Genomic DNA, 22,222 nt, shown 5'->3' with positions numbered 1-22,222 from the left:
TGGTTTGACCCTTTAAAAGCATTTTATATTTCTCGGCTTATTTCTTTTAATTTCTTCAAGTAAAATAATTTATATTTAAATATTTTTATTCTAAACTCGGGATCAATTTTTTAATATAAAAACTAACCATGTGGACATCTATATGCTTTAGGTTGAAGAATAAATATACAAGGAATAAAATCATATAAGAGTAAAGGGCTATTTTAGCTCTAAAAGCATGACATCTCCAATTACATTCTGAAACTAAGTTCTGGAGAGGTTTCTAATCTATATCAATTTTAGGCAGTCATCATAAAAACAATTTCATAAAATTATCATTATCCAAAATCAAATTTACAAGCTTTGTCTCAAACACACATTCGAAGTAAAAATTCAGTGATGCGTGACAAGGGATCCGCTCATAAATTAAAAGGTGGGCATATATTATTAAGTTTCTAAGAAAGGTCTCAACCCCCATTGAAGCCCAGCTCTGTATTCTCAGCTATATTTTTAAGCCTGCTACTTTAAATATGTTATTATGTACAAAACTGGAACAGAGTTTCTTTCCTTCCTTCCCTCCCAGTTCCCACATATCCTTTGTTATAAAACTAGAACTCAGGTTAGATGGTTCAGCTCTATCGGAAAACTTCACCGAAGGAAAGATGGATTCTCATACATAAGCAGTCACCAAATGGGGAGAAGCACGAGGCAGACCGCAAGAGTAAGTGACATACTTGACACTATCAATTAGCACAACCACGAAGATCCGAGAGAGTGACTTCGGTCTCATCATGCCATCCACATCACCATCACCAGCCTCTTTAGGATCAACAAGGACTGAAACCACCATGGAAGACTCATTAGCATGGAGGTGATTTTTCTGTAAGTTTTTTACATGCTCTTCAGTTATGTTCAGACTCGATCCAGTAAGAGAATCTGGAAGCCCATTAAGGGTTCTTCTATTCCTCGTCTTTTTCACCGAGGTAGCATTCTGACGCTTTTCGGTAGACACATTGGATACTGATGTTGCAGGAACTATAGCTCCAGGACTTGGAGAAACATCAAACTGGAAAACTTCAGTGCACATGCCAGAACTTAACATTGGCCCTGTATCAGAAAACCAGAAAACTCAGCATACTTTCCATGAAGAAACAAAATAGGTCAACAGATCCTTTAATTTGCATATGATTGAAAGGTGGAAATCTCGAAGACACTGTTTTCAGCTCTTATATTTAGCCGAGATGCCGTTGATAATGAGTGTAAATCATGGCCTAAGAAAACCTATTCTACAGCTACAACAATGAAGAGATGAACCAAACATGCGAAACGTACTGGAAAAATATTTTTAAAACCAATCTCATCACACTAGTTTGAGACTCCGAAGGAAACAAAGGAGAAAACATCTAATCAATTCGGAAAGGCATCAGAATTTGTTGCAGCAATATTTCATCATTAATTTATAGTAACAAAACACAATCATGATTTCTTATCAGGGAAAACCAAGGAACAACCAGAGAAAAGAAAAACATGTTATGTAAGCAAAGATAGCATCCTCAAGACTTAATCATCACCAAAATTAGAAACCTTAAGCCTAATGTGCTAGAATATTCACAGAATAAGATTAGAAAATAACCAAGACATTATTTACTAGAAGAGTAATGTATCATTATTTCCTACCTATACAGAATAAAATTAACAACGAAAGCCACAATATTGGATAATCACCTGCAAGACCTTCACGGAACCACTGTTGCATTTTACCATCAGTTGCAGAGGACTTCATATGGTCCTTCAAAGCTTTGGTTGAACCAGAGGCAAGAGCCTTCCTCTGTTCAGCAGGAACCCTATACACATGTGGATGTCTTCCAACTTCAGGTATAGCCAATGCAGAATCCCAATCCTTAGGAATGGCCAAACCTGTTTCTCTCTTCTCCTTTGCATCGGCAGTTTGAGATGCCATGGCTTTTTCACTAGCCATTATGGAATGGATAATTAAGTTTCCATCAATCTTCACCATCTTATCATTCCTAGGAACATACAAAGAAGCAACAAGAGGCTCGCTGGCATTTCCCTGGCGACCAAAATCATCAGGGCCCTGCCGTTCACCCCTTTCTTCTCCTAAATGCCGCCCTCTCTCATAATTCATTTTGTCTTTAACACTAAACCTATCATTAGAAAACCCTACTTCTTCATCTCTTTCAGACCCATTCCTAGGACCGTTCACAGACCAAACCTTACCCCCACCTTGACCATATACCCTATCACTAACATAGCTAGACATACCAGTATTAGGAACATTGTCCACTAAACCGCCAAACTTAAAATCCACAAGCGGAACAAGCCCACCAAAAAGCATGATAAAGAAAAACAAACCCAAGAAACTAATACTAGCAACCTTCTTAGTTTTCCCCTCACTCTTCTTACTCTCGGACTTTTTACCTCTGGGTGCTGAAGTGGGTTGCTGAGGCTTCAACCTTGGAATGGGTACCAAAGGAACCTGAGATCCCTGAGGCTTGACAACATAGGGAGCACAAGGCATCCAAGGATAAGTCATAGGTGCCATTGTAGGATGAGGGTAAATCCCAGGAGCAGGTGGTGGAGGAGCACACATCACACCAGCACCCACTTGCTGTCTAAGTGTAGCATTCTCAGCCACCATGTATGAAATCTTGCTACTCAGATCAGCAATGATGGAATTCATTGATCTCACTTTCTCCTCGAGCTCTTCCACGTAATGCTTCTTCCTCTGCCTAGAAAGCTGTGCACTTTCCCTATTCCTCATCAGCCTTGCCTTCCTTTTCTCATCATCATCATCAATTGCATTCACGTCAGATGGAGTCTGTTTCTCTGTCTTAGTCTCCACCGAAGAGGAAGAGAACCTTCTGTGCTTGGTAGCACTTCCTTCACAACTCACTTTCTTCCTCTTCAGATCACACCCAGAAATTTCCTCCAATTTCACACCCTTGTCCATAACAGCATGCCCATGAGACGATGTTATGTCCCTCTCGCAAGATCCAGAATCAGGCGAGGGCGAGTTCACAGCCTCGTATACACCCGATCCACCGTTCCCTGAACCCTGAGACGAAACCGGTCCACCAGAAGACTCCTCCCGGTCGCAAAATTCAGAGTCCGGCGAGGAAATATTCGAAACCCTAACATCAGCCACGTCATGCGAACCCTCTTTGCACGAATTACCCTCAGAAACAGAATCCGACGCTTGCGAATTGAAAAACCTTGAAACGCCGGAGCTCCGATCTCCAGAAACCACAGACGTGTCTGAACGCGGAGAATCCGAATTCTTCGCGGAAGACTCGTCAATCGGCGGCAAAACGGAGGTGTTATTAGGGTTAAATGCGTCAGGGAGAAGGAAATCCTCGACATCGGAGGGAATGCAGATTTCGTCAAGATCGTCGAAGGTGATTTCGAACTCTCCATTGTTGTCATCAAAATCCATGCCGAATTCGAGATCTGAGGTGAAGGGAAGCGTGTCGGAGTTGAAGAGCGAGTCCATGGACATGAGGGGGAGGGATCCAAACTCGGTGGAGAACTCGTCGAACAAGGGATCGGAGGCCGGCAGCAACGCCGCCTCCGGCGACGGTTCCACAGCGTGCATTGACTCGGTCATTGGTGAGGGTTTCCGGGAAGGAAGAAGGAAAGTTTGGGTTTTAAGAAATTTTGGGGTTTCGGTCCTTATTAGAAGACGAGAGCGTGAGTCACGCGCTATGAAACTGTCTACTGAAGACGATAAATACTTCTACAGAATTCTTGTGTGTCAGTCACTCTATGTGCCACGATTTTCTTGAATATTATTATTTATTATTTATTATTATGAGGGAGAAAAAAAGGACAAAAAAAGCGTGTCCGGAAACTTGTGTAGGAATCTGAGAAAGGATAATGGGAAGAAAGTAGGACACAAAATCCTGTGAGCAAAAATTGCGTTTCCGCTACGTTCGGTTGCTTTCAACGACCACGACGGAAGGTGTCATGTTTTAAACGACTTTTTTTTTTCAAAAGTTTAACCTAAAATTGTAATTTAAGCAAGCCAGTACTCATCTACATATCTGATTCTTTAATTAATTTACAACTTATTATTTAATATTTTATGATAGAATAATTTTATTTTGTTATATTTCTAATATATTATAATATAATAATTTATTATTTAATATTTTATGATAGAATAACTAATTATCAGATTATATATTTTTTAAGATATTTTTATGTAATAATTGCTTATATAATATTTTAATAATAATTGATAAGTAACTGGAAAGTCAATAAATACAATATCTGTTACAAGCAGTTACATATGTATATTAGATTTAATTTAAAGTTTTTTTTTACTGCATTTGTTCAGATGACTTTCTAATTTAATTAATAGAGCGAGATGAATTTAAAAAAAAAAAATGGAGTTGAGTTGGTGGTGGTATTTTTAGCTATAATGATGGCACCAGTTTTGAATATTGAATATGGATGTTCAATGATTACTTTATAAATCATATATTAAACACTTTTTCCCTTAAAAACTAACTTGGATTTCAAAGTCAAGTGTTTTTTTTATTTTCTTTATTTTTCTTTCAGAGAGTATTGAACAACTGTTTGATAGATTAAAAAAAAATTATTGGACATTATTAATTTTTCTGTAACTGAATTTTATTTGTTTATGAAAAATTTCTTACAATATTTGTAACTGAATTTTATTTGTTTATGAAAAATTTCTTACAATATTTATATAGATTTTCTAAAAACATCGTAATAGTGTATAATTTTTATCAAAAAATTTAGTTTAGTATCATATTAAATATTTTAACAAGATTAATATTGCTTTTTATTAAAATTGTTATTTTAATTGAAAAAAAAAATTCAATTTTCACTTTCTTTAATGAAAAGGTATTTATGATAAATCATATAACAAAGTCATTGAATACTTTTAAGAAAACATATAAATCATATAAATAAAAAAATATAATTAATTATTCTTGCAAAATATAGAAAATACAAAATTTTATAGTGGGATTGGGACTAAACCCACCTCAATCCTGACTCTAATCCACTTAAGAAGGGACTTTAGGGGTGACGGCTTTTTTTTTGCCCCCACTTGAGGGGCTTCCTAAATATGAGTTTTTTTTTGCCCCCACTTAAGAGTGGGTTAAGGTTGGCTCATGAACCATGAGTTAAGTTGACAACTCTACTAACAAGGTTCAAACCATGGCCCCTACACTACCAACACCAACACCAACCACTAGACTTCCAGCTTTTCATTAAAACATACATACAAAAATACTCGCATAAATCATACAAACCACAAAACATATTATTAAATAATAAATAAATAAAACTATAAAAAGAGCTACAAACAACATTAGGCAATATGATACCAAGCTTGAGGTCTTATGCAGTCAACGGATTCTAGGAATTTTAGTAAAGGTTGACTGGCTTGGAGAATGAGAAATCATCTCCTCGACCTCGGTCAAACTCCCATGGAAAATGTTTTTGCAAGTCCCAAACAAAGCACAACCCGAAAGCTCGACGAGGTTCACGTGGGAGTTGAGATTGTTCTCCCTAAAGTCAAGCGCAAAGAGATCATAGTGGGTTAACTCGACATAGAATAAAAGAAACTCGCGAACACTCTTGTCACTTCAAACGAGAGTACAACAGGCACAAACATAGCCTACACTAAGATACAAAATCAGTGGAGTCTCAATTTTCCACATAACATCCCAAAAAGTGAATAAATCGGCAAGAATCAGGTGAGTGGTAGCTTATCTCCTCAATGCCTCACTCAAAGAGACCAGAGCAGGTTAACTCGACTCAAAACGAATGAGACTTGTGGACACCCCCAACATTCTGATTGGGATCGATCTTTTCAACGTTGGACCTAAATAGACTATAGCAAATTAACCTGACAAAGGATGATAGATCGATCACTTTAACGTCAAACACAAAAAAACCAGAGCAAGTCAACTTGACTCAAAACAACGGAGGCTCGTGAACAACCCTACCACCCAAGACGAGATCGTAGTAAACAAGGCAACACAAACCCCAATGGGATGGAGAGTAGGTACAGTCTCAAAGATATACCAGACATCTCCACAGACGAGTAACTGCAAAGAACATGAGACTTCCCAAGCGCACCACCCGACAGCCCGCAATATGGCAATCATAGCACCTCAATTAATAACAAATTTCTACAACCAAGTGTTATAAGAAACATGTCAACCATAGTGGTCATCGCATCCTATCAGACCTCACTTTCTCACATCAAGAAGACAAAAGAGGTAAGCTCGATCACATTGCTTGGCCAATAGAAAATAACCTCAACCAGCAGAAGATAAGCTCAGTCGTAAAACTCGAAAGTAGAGGATAAGCTTGGCTAGCAGAGGATGACCTCGACTGCGAAGCTCGACAAGCATAGGATAAGCTTGGTCGTGAAGCTTGACCACTAGAGGACAAGCTCAATAATGAATAGGGATGGCAAAAATACATAAGCTCTTGGGTATCCATGGATAAAATCTACGACGGATGGGTAATACCTATAGGTAATGGTTAGCAGATATTTTAATATGTGTTTATAAACTGGTCAGATTCGGGTATCATACTACCCACAACCATGGATATCCATTAGTCACAAAAAATTAAAATTAAAATTTAATTTATAATTTATTAAGTTAAATTTAATTGAAATTAAAATTAATTTATATTTTATTAGGTTAAATTTAATTTACATTTAATTTAGTTTATATTATATATTATTGCTTTTGTAATTTTATTTAGATTTTATTTCAAAAATTTATATAATATCTTTTTTTAAATATTCATGGTGTCCACAGATACCAACGACTTTTAAAATACCCACAAATATTTTTTAAATGGGTATCCAGCGGATAACGTTGTGGGTAACATATGAATTTTTTTGTTATGAGTCAGGTAGTCAGTAAGGACTATCTGTGTCCAACCTAATCCGTTGTCATCCCAAGTTACGAATCTTGGCCAGTAGATGATAAGCTCAGCTCGAGCATTTAGTGATAAGAGAAAGGTTGATCTCGTGATGCAGAGTAGAGAATAAATTAGGAACCACGTTGGTTTGTCACATCGAAATCCACATCAACTAAAAAACTAAAGTCCTACCATAATACAAGATAGAAAACTACTACAATGTTGCAAACTATACTGACAAATATAATAATGACAATTGAATTTATCTTCATGTTGAAAAATTGCTAATGTTGCAGGTAATGCACCATCTTGAGAATGATAGGAGTGTTGAAGTCTAGTAAAGTTTTCTATAGCATATGTTGCATGTCCAAGAACCTTTAAGGATACCTTTATTCAACTCTTTTGAAGGAGGCTAATGAATACTAAGTTCTACGCTTTATCTAAGATGTTGACTCCAAAAAAGCCCTCTAGGTTAGGGCACCAAGTTGCTTCACATAAGGCAATGAAGTTCTAAGCAGATGATCACTCGATCATCACCCAAGATGGCAACAATAAAGCAGTCCGCCTGCTACAGATAAAAAATGCAACCATAGCAACATTATCGACCTTGAAGCTAAGTCAGAGTTACCAGAAGACAGACAAGCTTCATTTAATCAACCAATGAAAAACTATCTCTTTAAGAACCAAAAAGTGGACTTGTTCAAAAAAAAAAAAAGAGCAAACCTGTTCACCTGGTGACTGGTTGACATGACAGGTATTGATCTTGATTTTTTTGTGCAACCATTTACCCATCCTACCACAAGTCAAACCCATGGCCTAAAAAAAAGAAAGGAAGCTTGGATTATAGTGTCGAAGAACTGCCAACAAAGAAGTAATAACCCTTTTTGCGGTCGATTTCATAAGAGTAGATCGACAAACAACAATTAACAAACAAGTAACAACCCTCCTAGAGGTTGATTTCCTTAAAGAGATCACCTGCATCACGTGGCTTCCAACGTCGAAGAATGCCAATGACTAGTAGCGCTTATGGACAACATGACAGGGTACAAGATGTTAAGCTTCTTGGACGCATAGTCATTGAAGAATGTAGGTGCTACTTTCCAACACTCGATACATAAAGCGTTTTTCGACCTCATTGGAAAGACAATGGAGGTCTAAGAATCCATGGTCACAGCTTGCCATCTGTTACGCTTCAAGTCGTCTTCGACAAGGTGCACTACCATAATATGATTTTAAATCTAGAAAAATGTTTTTGTGATATAGGTGGTGGAAAATTCTTGGGTTTCATGATAACCTAGAAAAGCATAGAAGCTAACCTTGATAAGTGTGATCCAACTTGGCATAAAAAGCCAACTCTCATCTGTTAAGCATCCTTAAGAGAATGGGTAGGCTGAGACCGCTTGAATGCACCCTCTAGTCCAATTAGAAACTCGACATTCTAATGCCTAAAGACAGGAGAAGTTTGGCGTTCTAATGTCGAGTACAAAAGAAACTCAACCTCCTAATACCCGAGTACAAGAGCAACTCAGTGTCCTAGTACCCAAGTACAAGAGAATCTGAACGATAAGAGAAACTCGGTGTTTTAGTACCCTAGTACAAAAGAAGCTCAGCATGTCAGTGCCAAGTACAAGAGAAACTCGACTTCCCAGTAACTAAGTACAAGAGAAACTCGGTAATCTAGTGCTTGAGTAATTCAATGTTCTAGTGACTAAGTACAGGAGTAACTCGGTGTTTCAATACAAGAGAAACTCAAAGTTCCAATACTTGAGTACAAGAAGAATTCAGTGAGTACAACATCAATTAATCGGTACAATGCTTGAGTACAACAACAAACTTGGCATTCTAGTATCCGAATACAAGAGTAAAGTCGACAATCTAGTCTTGAGTACAAGATCATCTTGGTGTTTTAGTGTTGAGTACAATACTTGAGTACAAGAGAAACTCGACTTCCCAATAACTAAGTATGAAAGCAACTTGGTGATTAAGTGCCCAAATACTTCAATGTTCTAGTGACCGAGTATAGGAGCAACTCAGTGTTCCAATACAGGAGAAACTCAATGTTCCATTACTTGAGTACAAGAAGAATTCAATGAGTACAAGATCAACCGACCAATACAATACTTAAGTACAACAACAAACTTGGCATTCTAGTGTCCAAATACAAAAGTGAACTCGACAATCTAATGTCCGAGTACAAGATCAACTTGGTGTTCTAGTGTTGAGTAAAAGAGTACTTCAGTAAGTATAGGAAGAATTCAGTGAGAACAAGAACAACTCGACATTTCAGTGGTCGAGTATAGTAAAAGCTCGACCTTCTAGTGACTGAGTACAATAGAAACTCGGCTTTCCAGTGTTTTAGTATAGGAATAACTTGGCGTTCTAGTTCTCGACTATAGTAGTAGATTACAATCCAACATTGCAATATCTGAATCAAAGAAAGAATGGTGTAGAAGACAGACCTAGCCTAGAGAAAGTCTAGTTATAAAGCAAAAAGAAAGCTTACACCCAACCTAGACTAATCATATATTATTGTGGATTTCTTCCATAGCATAGTCTACAAGGTAGGAAACTTAATGAAAAGTTAATCATCAAGGTCACCTAAAGACAAACCTCAAGAGTATATAAGCATTAGGACAAACATCTACTGATAGAATGCCTAAGATAGCACAAAGACAAACGTCTAAGAGATAAGCAAACATTTTCCAAAACCTTTACTTGGGATCTTTAATTGTTTAGTTATTCATTTATGATCCTTTATGATAACAATGACGACAGACTAGCAGTACCATAACTAAGATCACATACCGCATAACTATGAAAAAAGTAATCATAAAGAAAGGAAGGCAAAATAAAGAAATTTGAAAGATGAAAAGACTTGTAAGAGCAAGAAAGAAATCAAACACAATAAGGGTTTCCTTCCCTAGGCTCCTCTTGTAGTTTCACAAGGACAAACGTTCACTACTATAAAGCCCACGAACGTGGCACCATAAGCACTCAAACAAGGCACATGAGTTACTAGACGGTAGCATAAAGACCATGGACGTGGCAATGATAAAAGAACACAGAGATAGCAACAATAAAAGACCATGGAGTTGGAAACGATAAAAAAAACCACGGAGATGGCACTATACAAGACCATGAAGATGACAATGAGAAAAAGATAATGAATGTGGCACTCAAGCCCTTAAACGAGGTACCAAGTGACTAGATTGTAACATAAGAAGAAGATCACGAACATGGCACTCAAGTCCTCGAACGACGCATCAAGTTACCAAATTCTAACATGAAATACCACAAACGTAGTTCTCAAGACCTCGAATGAGGCACCCGATTTAGTAGATTGTAACTAGGACTGGGTAAAAATAACTGATATGTATTGTACTATAGTTAATTGTACTATGTTATACCAAAAAAAAAACTGATTCACTTTTACTAAAAGTTCAATATACTATTTTATGGTTCAGTTTTTAAACACTGAACTTATAACAATTTCAGTTCACTGTGAGAACTGTATCTACTCTTTCCTCTTTTCTAATTCTCGTTCAACTATTTCGTCTTACCAAGAAAACATTATTTAATAATAAAATATTAATAAAATAAATTGTTCACATAAACAATTAATAATTAATATTTTAAGACAAAAAGTTTTTATCACAAATTTTTATATTTTTTTTATCAATAAACATATATTACTTTTTAAATAATATTATTTTAAATAATAAAGTAAAATATATTTTTTAAAATTTAATTTTATTAAATGATTAAATAATAAAAATCATAAAAAAAACTATATAAAAGAAATAATACTTTAAATATATTATATTCTTTAGCATATTCTTTAATAATATAAAATTAGTATATAATAATAATAATAATAACTTATTTTATAACTTCTAACTGGATTAAATTAGCTTTATATACTAAATTTTTTTATATTTTATTGTGAAAACTGAAACACAAAATTAGAATTAAGAGTTGTATTCCAATTTTAACGACAGCAACAACTCAAATATTTACGTAGTACTTTATTTATTTTATTATGGTATTTATTTAGCGAGCAACAATGATAAAATAATTTCCATACACATATAATAATAAAAGAAATATAAATAAAATAGAAAATAATAATATCAAATAATTAAAAAATTAATTTGTAAGACACTTATGAATAAAATAAAATAAATATTAAAATAAATTTTAATTAAAAAGAACATGTATTGTTATACTATTTAGTTTAAAAACAAGTGTAATTTAGTTTAAAATTAGTACAATTCAGTTTAAAATTATTATAGTTAGTAGTTCAATTTACTTTATATTGTAATTTAGTACAATTTACTATAGTTAAGTTCAGTCCAGATTGATGAAACAAAAAAACAGTTCAGTTCAGTATGTTTGAACTTTTTTACAATTCAGTTCAGTTTAGACAAATTAGTTTTTAGTTCAATATAGATTTTAGTAGTACAGTACAGTTCAGTTCTATTTACCCACCCCTAATTATAAAATGAGAAAAAAACCACGAACATGGCTTTCAAGCCCTCAAACGAGGCATCGAGTTACTATATTTTTGATAGAAAACTATCTCCTAAACATGTATGAGAAGGACTTGAGGAAGAATATTTAGAAGTATGAAGTACAAAAGAAGCTCAACATTACAAAAAAAGCACATCATGTATCCAAGTACAAGAAAAGCATGAAGTACAAAAGAAGCTCAACATTTTAGTATCCGAACACAAAAGAGGCAAATTTGGCATGTACCCGAGTATAAAAAAACCTCAACATTACAATGCCCAAACACATAAGTAAAACGACATACAAGTGCCAAGTTCATAGGAACCCAATGTTCCAGTACTTAAGTACAAAAACACATTGAAATCTTAATGCTCGAACATAACAGATAATTCAACGACCACTAGTGCAACTCAACATTTTTGTGTAAAAAACAACTCGACCCGAGTATAGAGAAACATGACAACAACTGAGTACATGAGTTAACTATAAGAGCTACCATCTCCATAGTTTGTTCTTTTAGTTTTGGCCAAACCTAACTAGGATGATTGTTATCATTAGACATACTAAAGAGCACGACCCAACAAGGTACATTAAGTCTCTTCATTCTGGAATAGTTCAATAGTTCAAACATGTGTCTATTGATGAAAAATACACATATCGTAGCTAATCTCTAAAGTTTAGTATTATGGTTATTATTTATGATAAGATATCACTCTATTATTATTAATTACTCTATTGTTATACACTTGAAGTAAGTATTATTCCAATGATAACATGGGTCCACAACCTGTGTTGATTTTATAAACACAACTCGTATTCTCTAAAGGAATCTACATTTATAATGACTCATACTTGTTATATTCATAAAGATTCAAACTCTCTTATTGACTTAAATGTTAAAGAATTATTTGTAAATAGTATTTCCCCTTTTGACAACAAGAGATTCAATTTTGGCCATAAAAACATTCAAGCCACCAGAAAAATTTTACCACCTATCTGAATATGCACAAGATCCCGATAAGATCAACTTATATCATGTGAATATGTATTTTTATGATAACAAAAATTAATGAATTTAAAATTAGTATGATTATAAAAGTATATATAAATATTTTTTATAATCTTATTATAGATCATTTTTATCATAGATATCTACATTTCAGTTTAAAAATATAATTAAATTAAAAAAAGTTCAGATAAAAATTGTTAAGTTTAGAAAAGAATGATACTTTTAAAATTAGTAAGAAAATTATTTTAATTATGAAAAAAAAATGTTATGAGTACACGAAAAAGAATAGATCTCAATGGTATAGATCATTAACGATAAGATGTTATTTTATTATATTTTTAACAAGTATTTATAAAATGAATAATTTACATATTCATCTTGAAGTTAAAACAAACATGTAATTTCTGTATTGCAAAAATAAATAACCTGGTTAATATTATTTTTACGTGAAGCAGAAAGTAAAACTTATTTTATTCTATTTCTTCACAAAGGACAGAAGTTATATGTACTATGTATGATAAATATTAATTTTACAAATTACAATTTATAATTAAGCGATAAGGTTAAATGTTTTTGTTTTATATTGTTGACTAATGAAAATTATTTTGTTTTTACTGGTGGAAAGATTTAAAGCTAACTACAACTACAATAAACTTAGGAGAAAATGCATAGGAAGCAATTGAACATTCAAATATTTATTACTTTTTATTTAGAAGAATGGGCCAAGTTCGTTGCTGAGTCCAAAAGAGTTGTGGTCAAACACGGCCTAGTCTGTCGTAAGTTGGTTTGTCCAAAATTAGTTGAACTAACATATTTGTTATATCAGTGCCTTTGAATAGTGTTTCATGGATATTGTTTGGACTTTTGTTGCAATGCATGTATCATGATTTATGTTATATTTGTACACTCCTCAAAGTACATTCAACTAAAGAGTATGAATAGATGCAGATAAGAATTAATGTTATACATTTTTACACTACCAAATTTAGCTATAAATTATCAATAAATAGTGTTAAGCTATATATTAAAAAAGTCTAATAAATTTATTATATATATGATAAATTTTATTATTAGATGGCACTTAAATTAAACCATAATATTTTAAAGAAAAATAATGTAATAGAAGGGGTAGAATGCAAAAGCAATAAATATAAGTAATCTTTAAAATTGTAAATCGTAATGGGTGGATGATTGTTGTAGAGGAGATATTATAGTATTGTAACATTTGACATTTTTTACATAAGTATGATATTTTCTCTTATCAATCGGTGAGTCATATTAAAAGTTATTTTTATAATAATGATGGTTTTTTTTGTTAGACATTGCAAGAGATTTATCTCTTATAATAAAAGATATCTTACATATTTGGAAGTGTCAATTTTATAATAAAAGATGCATTAGTTTCAATTTTTGGTTAATAAGATTGATTAATATGATGAGAAGAATTCAGCTAGTAAATTCGGTAAATGTTAGCTTATTGTTTTATAATTTTAAAGTTTATAAATGGCTTATTAAGTTTCTTTTTTAGGTAGAACAATCAATCTAAAATTTGTTTTGACTAAAGATACACAGACAAAGAAACTATTCAATAGAACTGTCATTTGAGTCCATGAATTGACCCTAATCCCTTCTAAAACCATGTTCTATTTTTCTGGCATACTTAATATGGAGCTTTTTAAAATTCTCAACCCCAAAGCCCTATAAAAAGTGGGTTGGGGTAGGGTTAGCGTGGGGTTGACTCCCAAAACTAAATTAATTAGTTCGTTTTTAATGCATTTTTAATTATTTCTTTCACTCCAAACATCTTTCTATAATGTTGAATACCAAAAAAAGTTATTGTTTAAGAATTTATTGCACAAGGGTATTTTATTTTATAATAAAAAAGATGTACTTTTAATAAAAATTAGTGTAATAATTATTTTACACATTTAGAAAAATGAAAGTGAAGTTATATTTGCTTCTAATATATTATTTCTAAAGAATATATAAATATTAGTTTTATAAAAAGTTATTCAAAATAATTTTTTAATTGTAACCATATTTTAGATTAATAATTTCATTATTTTGAAAAGTTAAAAATATAATATATGTTAGAGTTTGTTTAAACCTAAAAATAAGGTAATTTGGAAAGGAAAAAAAATAAAATAAGTCATTTTTTATAAGTTCAAAAATTACTTATATTTAGATACAATTGTTAAAGCACATCTTCTTTTAATTTTTTGAAAGTTTTTATGAATTTATCTTGATAGACTATTTTTATAAAATTACTTGATTTCTTAAGTCTAACTCTAAGTATAAAAAAGATATTTAAATGATTATTAATTTGGCATGATATTAAGGATGCATATAATGTTGTTATGGAAAATAATTTTTGGATACTAGGTAAGGATGATTGTATTAATCTTTAAAATGACCATTGATGTTCTGAACATTTGTATTTCTAAATTTACTATAATTCTTTATTTTGATAGAGTAAGGTTATACTTTGTTGTTAGTTTCACATGAATAGGTACTCAAAGGAACTTTCTTTCTTTTGTGGCTAGTTTATTTGATTTTTCTTCTTTAATGATTAATGAGAATGATGAGGTGCCTAATTGAACTCTAGACGAGACAAATGTGTTTTATAAAAAAAATTGTAAAAAAAATTACTCTTTTGGTATGGAACGTGTAGATTGGGAAAACTTTGATTTGGTTAGATGAAGTGCCACCAACATTCTAGTTTTCCAAAAATTTGTATGATTATTTACCTATTGATTTAAAGATTAAAAAAAACAGTTATTTTATGCTTATATGTTTTTTGTGTGTTCAATTTTTTTTCATTTGTAATTTAAATATTTTTTGGTAGATAAAAAAAGTACACCTATTCATAAAATAACATTAACAGATGAATCAAAATTTGAAATTGTTCATTTTACTTAATAAATATCCTTAATATTGTAATTTCATTTAATAAGTATTATTAATACAAAATAAATATCACTTAACTTAACAAATATATTTAATACGAATATTTTTTTACATCACTTAGCTGACAACCCACTTTTTGAGATATTTTAGTCATTAAACAATTTAATTTTTGTATTTGTAAAAAAAGAAAGAAATTGAAGAATAAAATAATGAATGTAAATGTAAATAGTGTTTAAAAAATTGTTCGGTGTCAAATTACATGTGGCAAACTCAACCACACTAAATTAGTTAAAAGAAAAAAAAATATTGGAAGGTCAATTTTTAATAAAACAAATGCATCAAAAATATTAATACAGTATAGTTTTATTTAATGAAATTATAATATCAATTATACTATAGACCTATTAAAGAATTGACTAAAAACTTATATCAATACAAAACAAAATACATAAATATAAATATTTACAAAACACACAAGTCAAATTAAAATTTTATATTCTATTCTAGATGTTGCTTTTAAACCAGTACTTATATTTGTTCGTGTACATAATATAGTAATTGCATGTCACGCCATAATGACATATGCAAAGATAAGTTATTAAAAACAAATTTATTTAAAAGTCATATATAAAAATACATTTTAATTAATTAGTCACAATAATTCACTTTCATTTAAAAATAAAACATATAATAATCACATAGATCATACATAGATATATTTTTTAAATCTTTTCAATAAGTGAAATATCACTTCACACCTTTCGAAAGATACATATTAAATATATCCTATTAGAGACTAATACATAATTTAATCAAAGACAAATTTATTAACAAATCCATAAATCGTAAAATTAAAGTAAGTTCATTACAACTTAATTATGTCACACATCTATACATGTTGCGATGTAAGAACTCCTATCTATTTCTCACCACATGATATCTTATCTTTGTGACTTAGGTTATCGGTGAAGCAAGTAGCTTCTATTATAACAATTTACTTATCATAACATATAAACAACAACAAATTCATGTAAAGTTCATTATTTTTATGTGAGTTTCAAATAATCACGCATTCTACGTATATATTTTGTCTGAGTCAAAGTTCATCACGTATCATCAATTACGTATACTTAATCTCAATTTAAATACTAACAAAACCTTCCAATGTATTAATATAATATCCAAATATAATGTAACAATGAAATAAAATAAAGCAAAGATAAACTAATTTTAACATTTTAGAATATTTAAACTCATTTATTTAGATTTCATAAAATACTCTCTTAGTCAATATTTGGTTTGTAAAGCACATGCTGAAATTTGCTATTAGAATTTTACTCACTTAGACAAAAGCCTTAGCATAAAAAGTGAATTTTGGATTGCCAAATGAAATTTTGCTTGCCCACCTAATGACCACTATGATATTTTATAAAAACAGTTTCACTCGAAGAGAGATTTGCTAAAATTGAGGTTATCTCTTCATTTCTTATGCCATATTTGAAAAACATCAAACTAAACCAATCTATCTCAAATAATCAAAATAATCAAAATGTAACCTATAAAAAATAATTTACAGTAAATCAAGTATAAAAAATTCAATCAATCTACCAAACTTTCATAAACAATATTTATTAACCATATCACTTCTACTATAAAGTATAATCAAGATTTTTTAAAAGAAACTAGATATAAAAAGAAAACTTAAAAAAAAAGGGAAAAGATAGGGCTTACAATATTACATTGTTTTTTTTTTTCTAAAAGGTTAAAGTGAATAATTAACCCAATCATATGCCTTACACAAGTCTTACATTATCCCTAACATTAAAAACAAATATGCAGATCCTACTTATGTCGCTTACCCGAATTTGAGCTTTGTTAGAAAGCTTCAATTTCATGTGTCGAAAACCACTTTGAATCTCGTGTAAATTGCTAACATTACTAAGAAAATCTCTTCAAATTCAAATATCAATTTTCAAGTTTCACAGATTTATTTTATATATAAATTTCATACACTTGACACAAACACAAAAGACAAATCTCAATATTTATTAGTTTAACGATATGTTTAATAGAACCAATAATAAATTTAGTTTAACGAATAGTGAGAGAAAAAAAGAAGAAGTCATAATCAGAGTAAATATCTTTCTAAAGCCAAAAGCTAAATTTACGTTTAAAAATGTAGCACGCAAGTGTTTAAAATTGAATTAAAACCCATTAACTCTAGTCAAAGAGATTTTTGTTTATTGAAATTTTTTGAAAGCTAAAGAAACTTACTAATCCTCTAAATATGTTCTTGATAGTATAGCAAAGAAAAGCAGACAAAATAATTAAGAAAATGATATTAATACTAGTAATAATTTCTATTAATTGATAAATAGAACAATACATAAAACTAGATTGAGTAAATATTGTTTTGAAACAAAAGGGAAAAAAGAGAAAAAGATAGTGTGGAATTAATGATTTGTGATGGATGGAAAAAGGAGATAATGTGGTAAGGGTTTTTGTGCGTTCACATTAAAGAAGGAAAAAAAATAATAAAAAAATGGATGAAAAGAAGATTTGGAGAAGGAAGTATTTATTACTTGATCCGTGGAAGCAAGATAAGAATAAGAGGAAGAAGGAGAAGAGAGAGAAGTTGAAGGGTTGGGTTTTGTAATCCAATCTTCCTTTTTTCCTATGCTTTTAAGGCACAATTTCTTCTACCTTCTCTCTTCTTCTTTCTTCTCTTCCTGACCCTTATTATTCCTTTTCTTTACCCTTTACCTTTTGCCCAGAAAGGAAGGGAAGGAAAAAGGAACAACAATTGTATTATTATTGTAATTATTTTTATAATAATAATAATTATTATTATTATTATTTATTAATATTATTATTATTAAATTAAAATTATTACTATCGTTGTAATTGCTCATCCATGGATTCGTCTTGTCTCTCCAACGATTCGGTTTCTGGATTCAAAGACAAGGAGTCAATGGTTGACCCCTTTTTAGTCGAGGCTCTCCAGAACCCTCGTCACCGCCTTACCAGTTAGTGTTTTCTTAATTAACCTCCTTTTTCTCTTTTTATTAATTGTTTTTTCGAATTTTTGTTTCTGGGTCGGGATTGTTTCTGCTATTCTTTTGTTTCCGCGTCGTGGGTATGCTTCAAAATTGTTGCTTTAGCTCGATTTCGCGTTGACCCCTTTGTCTTTTTTTTTTTTTGGAAGTTTTTCGTTTATGGGTTTTGCGTGTAGGTTTTTATTTAGAGAATCTTTGTGCTTTTTGATATTTTTAGTTATGTTTAGGTTAATTGAAGTCAGATCCGGGATGGCTGTGGTTTTTTCCTGCTTAATTGTGATAATTTGAGATTGAGTGTCTTATTTTTTATGTGTTGGTGTTGAGGTAGCTCTTTGGTAATAATTAAGTAATAGGTTGGTCATTTGGGGGCTTTATTGAAATTACGTTCTCGTTTGAAAATGATGTGATCGTAGGCCGTGTGGGCATGTATGTTTCTGCCGAATAAAATTTTAATTTGGGATGAAATAGGGAAGCAGCTTAATTTCCAGAGTTCATAGATTGTATTGTTCTGTGGCATTTTTATGCGTTTAGTTCTTACTCTTTAGATGGAGTTGTTGTGCTATTGCTTGCTTTGATCAAAATTTCATCTGTCACAAGTTTAAAGTAGTTTTCTAGCTAATGGATGACTTATTCTTTGATGATTATGTTCTGCCTGTAATTTCCCGTTGCCAATGTTGATTCTGATCACATTTTTCGATTTTTTCTTGGTCGTTGTAAATCTTGATATTTTGTACTTAGTTTTGCGGATGGAGCTGGACATTCAGAGGTTTATGAATAATGCTGATCAACAGCATTTTGAGTTTCCACATTTCCCTTCTTCCTATCTCAGATTGGCTGCACATCGTGTTGCTCAACACTACAGCATGCAAACAATGGTTCAAGATATTGGCTTAGATGGTCAGGGAAGTAAAATTCTGGTGAGAAAGTTACCAGAGAGCAAGTATCCCATGGTTAAGTTATCTGAAATACCTGCAAAGCAATTGGAAAATGATAAATCTGAGCTGAAAAAAATTGTTATTAGATCTAGGCCTAATAAAAACCATTTGAATGATGCTAATGGAGTTGGGATGAAAGGAAATCCTGTAAGAAGTGTGGAAGAGAGGAAGGAAGAATATGACAGAGCACGAGCTCGTATCTTTAGTAGCTCTAGAATCCCTGACTCTGGTGATATCTCATCTATGGTTCCAATGGATGGGAGAAATTCTTCTAGTAGCAAGGATGAGAGTGAAACTAGCAAGAACCCCGTGGCTGCTGATTCAGAAAGATTTATCAGTGTCAGGGATATTTGTTCGAATCGAGTTGCCATATTCAGGGATAGGGAAAAGGACCGTAGTGATCCAGATTATGACCGTAGTTATGGAAGGTGAGTCATATCACTGTACCCTGTTAACTAATTGAGAGCTTTCCAGCAATTCAATGCTACTATAGTTGCAGACTGAATTAAGTTATCGGTGCAGGTATGCCAGGAGTATTCCAACCTCTGCTGTTAACTTGGTGCCATTTAACTTGCTAAAAGTTCAACCTTCATTTGCTCAATATGACGCTACATTTAATCATTTGGGTCAGATGTCACAAACTCAGGCCACACATGGCTATGCTCCTTCTACCCCCATAATGAATCCTTTTTGCACCACAGGATTGAATCAGACACCTACTGACGGTTCTTACATACAGTGGCCTAGTGCTACTATGATGTATGCACATTCATATGACCAATTTAGACATGCTGTTTTCCAGGTAACTAACATTTAAAACTCATTTTTATAATTCTGAGTTAGGTTGAAAGACCATTTTTATTCTCAAATAAGGACTATATTTGATGTCTATAACCATACCCATTTTAAGTGCTGTTGATTTTCTTGATATGTGATAATTATGCTTTGTTTGAGTTCTACTTTCTGACAAGGATAAAATGATTTTTTTTTCCTTTATTTCACTGTATCTGCTTTTACTTGTCATTTTATGCATCTGATCTGATACTTTTTACTGTTTTTGCAGGCTCCATTTGGTCAACAGCCTTTGAGCTTTGACTATTCGCAGAACTATTAGGTGACTATTGAATTTGGATGAAAAAGTTATGTTAGCCTTTTAGAATTTCATGTTAGGTTCATTTGTCAGTGCTGTCTTGTTGTAGTATCATGTCTTTTGTTTCAGTTTTGATGGTTATAGTAAAATCGTTGGGTACTTCTCATGTGACAGTTTATAAAATAGTGAATTGTAGTGCATTACTGGATTTACAGTTATATCATAAGGTTTCTGGGCTGCTTTCTATACTAACTTTCTCTAATTTGGAGGTTACACATAGAGGTACTTGTTTCATTCGAATGTTTTAAGATTTGGGAAAATTTATGTTATTTTTATTGTTTCTTTTAGTTAATGTAATGCCTGTTTTAATTTTTCTAAAACTGAGTCTCAATTGATAAAAAAAAAAAAAAGTAAGAATGCAAAAAAGACAATTCAAAGAAATATACTATAAATTAATGTTTTTCTTATTAAATTTTAGGAGTAAAAAGAAAAGACAGTTTTGTTTGTGCTGTATCCCACCCAAAAAGGATAAGGACAGCAGTTGGATGGTGGCCATTGAAAACCCAAATTGAAAGATTAGTTTATTTTAAACAAACAGAACATTCTAGATCTAAGTTATTCTTTTTTATTTTATGAGATCCAATCCAACTCAATTATTTAATTTAGTTTTTTTTTTTAACTAATCACTGTAAAAAGGTTTATGCATGAAGAGATTTTTTTTTTTTCAAAGTTGAATGCATGATATTTTTAATATATAAATTATAATTAGTATGCGTGATAAATAAATGTATATATTACTTCTGTTTTAAATTGTGATATAATACTTTTTTTTTTTCACAACAGGTGTCCCTTTTTGCAAAGGAACCATGTTTAAGGTTAATCCTTAATGTGAACACATAAACTTGAACCTTTTACATAATGTTATTTTTAATTATTAACAGTTTTAAAACATTTAAATTCAATTTAGAGATATAAGCAATGAATCGTTAAGAAAACCAAGTTTATAAAAAAAGTAAAAGTAAATTATTTAAGATTAAGAAAACTTGTTTGGCTAATTATAGAAAAAGAATGGGAAAATATCAATACAAGAACTGAAAAAACTGAGAATTAATAAAAAGAAAATCAAATGAGAAAATATGGAATAGGAGAGAGAAATTTGTAACACCCCACTTGAATTATATTTAAGATTACTGTAAGGTTGAATTATACTATATGAATTTTTTTAATTTATTCAAAAGTTGTGTTACAATGAATATTCTTTTATGTAGAAAGGAAAACATCCCAAAAGATTCTTTTTATCCCTGCATTCATTGCATCACAAACTCTTCTTATGTTTCCCCTTCCGATGTTAATTGATAGAAATATATTACATAAAAATCAATCACAAATGTCTCATTTAAATTATTTATAGTTCCATAAAAAAAATGTATGTCTTATATAATGTAGATCTACCTTTTTTTTTTCTTCATATTGTCTATTAATTATGTCATTATCTATTAATTATGCAACAATTTATCATTAGTGTGATTTTATTATTATGAAATGGAAAGAATAGTAAATTATATTATAATTGAGTATAAAATTAATCAATCTTAACATTTTTATTTTGAATTACTAAGTATTTAAATTATTTTTCAAATAACGAAACACGGTCTAATATTAAGACTATTTATGAAGTCATATTCAGTAGAATTTTCATTTTCAGTTTTACGTTTAGTAAATGTAGTATTGAAATTTCAATATAAAGTTGAAAAATCACGTGTGACGAAGTAAAATTTAAAATTTTAAAAACTGAATTGAT

At 31.4% G+C, this 22,222-nt stretch overlaps 2 protein-coding genes across 2 annotated transcripts; one reads left to right on the top strand and one right to left on the bottom strand.

The window, feature by feature from the left end:
- Window positions 1–292: 292 nt before the first annotated feature.
- Window positions 293–3,711, bottom strand: LOC106753933 (bZIP transcription factor 17). Its single transcript, XM_014635820.2, has 2 exons — window positions 1,705–3,711; window positions 293–1,086 (listed from the first exon to the last, which is right to left on the bottom strand). The coding sequence occupies exons 1-2, from the start codon at window positions 3,602–3,604 to the stop codon at window positions 650–652; spliced, it is 2,337 nt and encodes a 778-aa protein (XP_014491306.1). The 5' UTR covers window positions 3,605–3,711; the 3' UTR covers window positions 293–649.
- Window positions 3,712–17,925: 14,214 nt separating this feature from the next.
- LOC106753974 (R3H domain-containing protein 1) lies at window positions 17,926–20,673 on the top strand. The gene is made up of 4 exons (XM_014635894.2): window positions 17,926–18,366; window positions 19,135–19,759; window positions 19,854–20,133; window positions 20,395–20,673. The coding sequence occupies exons 1-4, from the start codon at window positions 18,255–18,257 to the stop codon at window positions 20,443–20,445; spliced, it is 1,068 nt and encodes a 355-aa protein (XP_014491380.1). The 5' UTR covers window positions 17,926–18,254; the 3' UTR covers window positions 20,446–20,673.
- The last annotated feature ends 1,549 nt before the right edge of the window (window positions 20,674–22,222 follow it).

This window comes from Vigna radiata, unplaced genomic scaffold (assembly GCF_000741045.1).
Source record: "Vigna radiata var. radiata cultivar VC1973A unplaced genomic scaffold, Vradiata_ver6 scaffold_7, whole genome shotgun sequence".
In the NCBI taxonomy this organism is placed as follows: domain Eukaryota; kingdom Viridiplantae; phylum Streptophyta; class Magnoliopsida; order Fabales; family Fabaceae; genus Vigna; species Vigna radiata.
This window is presented reverse-complemented; position numbering and strand designations above follow the sequence as displayed.

Coding starts and splice junctions, on each gene's coding strand:
- LOC106753933 (XM_014635820.2), bottom strand. CDS start 3,604: ATGACCGAGTCAATGCACGCTGTGGAACCGTCGCCGGAGGCGGCGTTG. Junction 1,087..1,704: donor GTTCCGTGAAGGTCTTGCAG/GTGATTATCCAA, acceptor TTTCTGATACAG/GGCCAATGTTAAGTTCTGGC.
- LOC106753974 (XM_014635894.2), top strand. CDS start 18,255: ATGGATTCGTCTTGTCTCTCCAACGATTCGGTTTCTGGATTCAAAGAC. Junction 19,760..19,853: donor TATGACCGTAGTTATGGAAG/GTGAGTCATATC, acceptor TTATCGGTGCAG/GTATGCCAGGAGTATTCCAA. Junction 20,134..20,394: donor TTAGACATGCTGTTTTCCAG/GTAACTAACATT, acceptor CTGTTTTTGCAG/GCTCCATTTGGTCAACAGCC.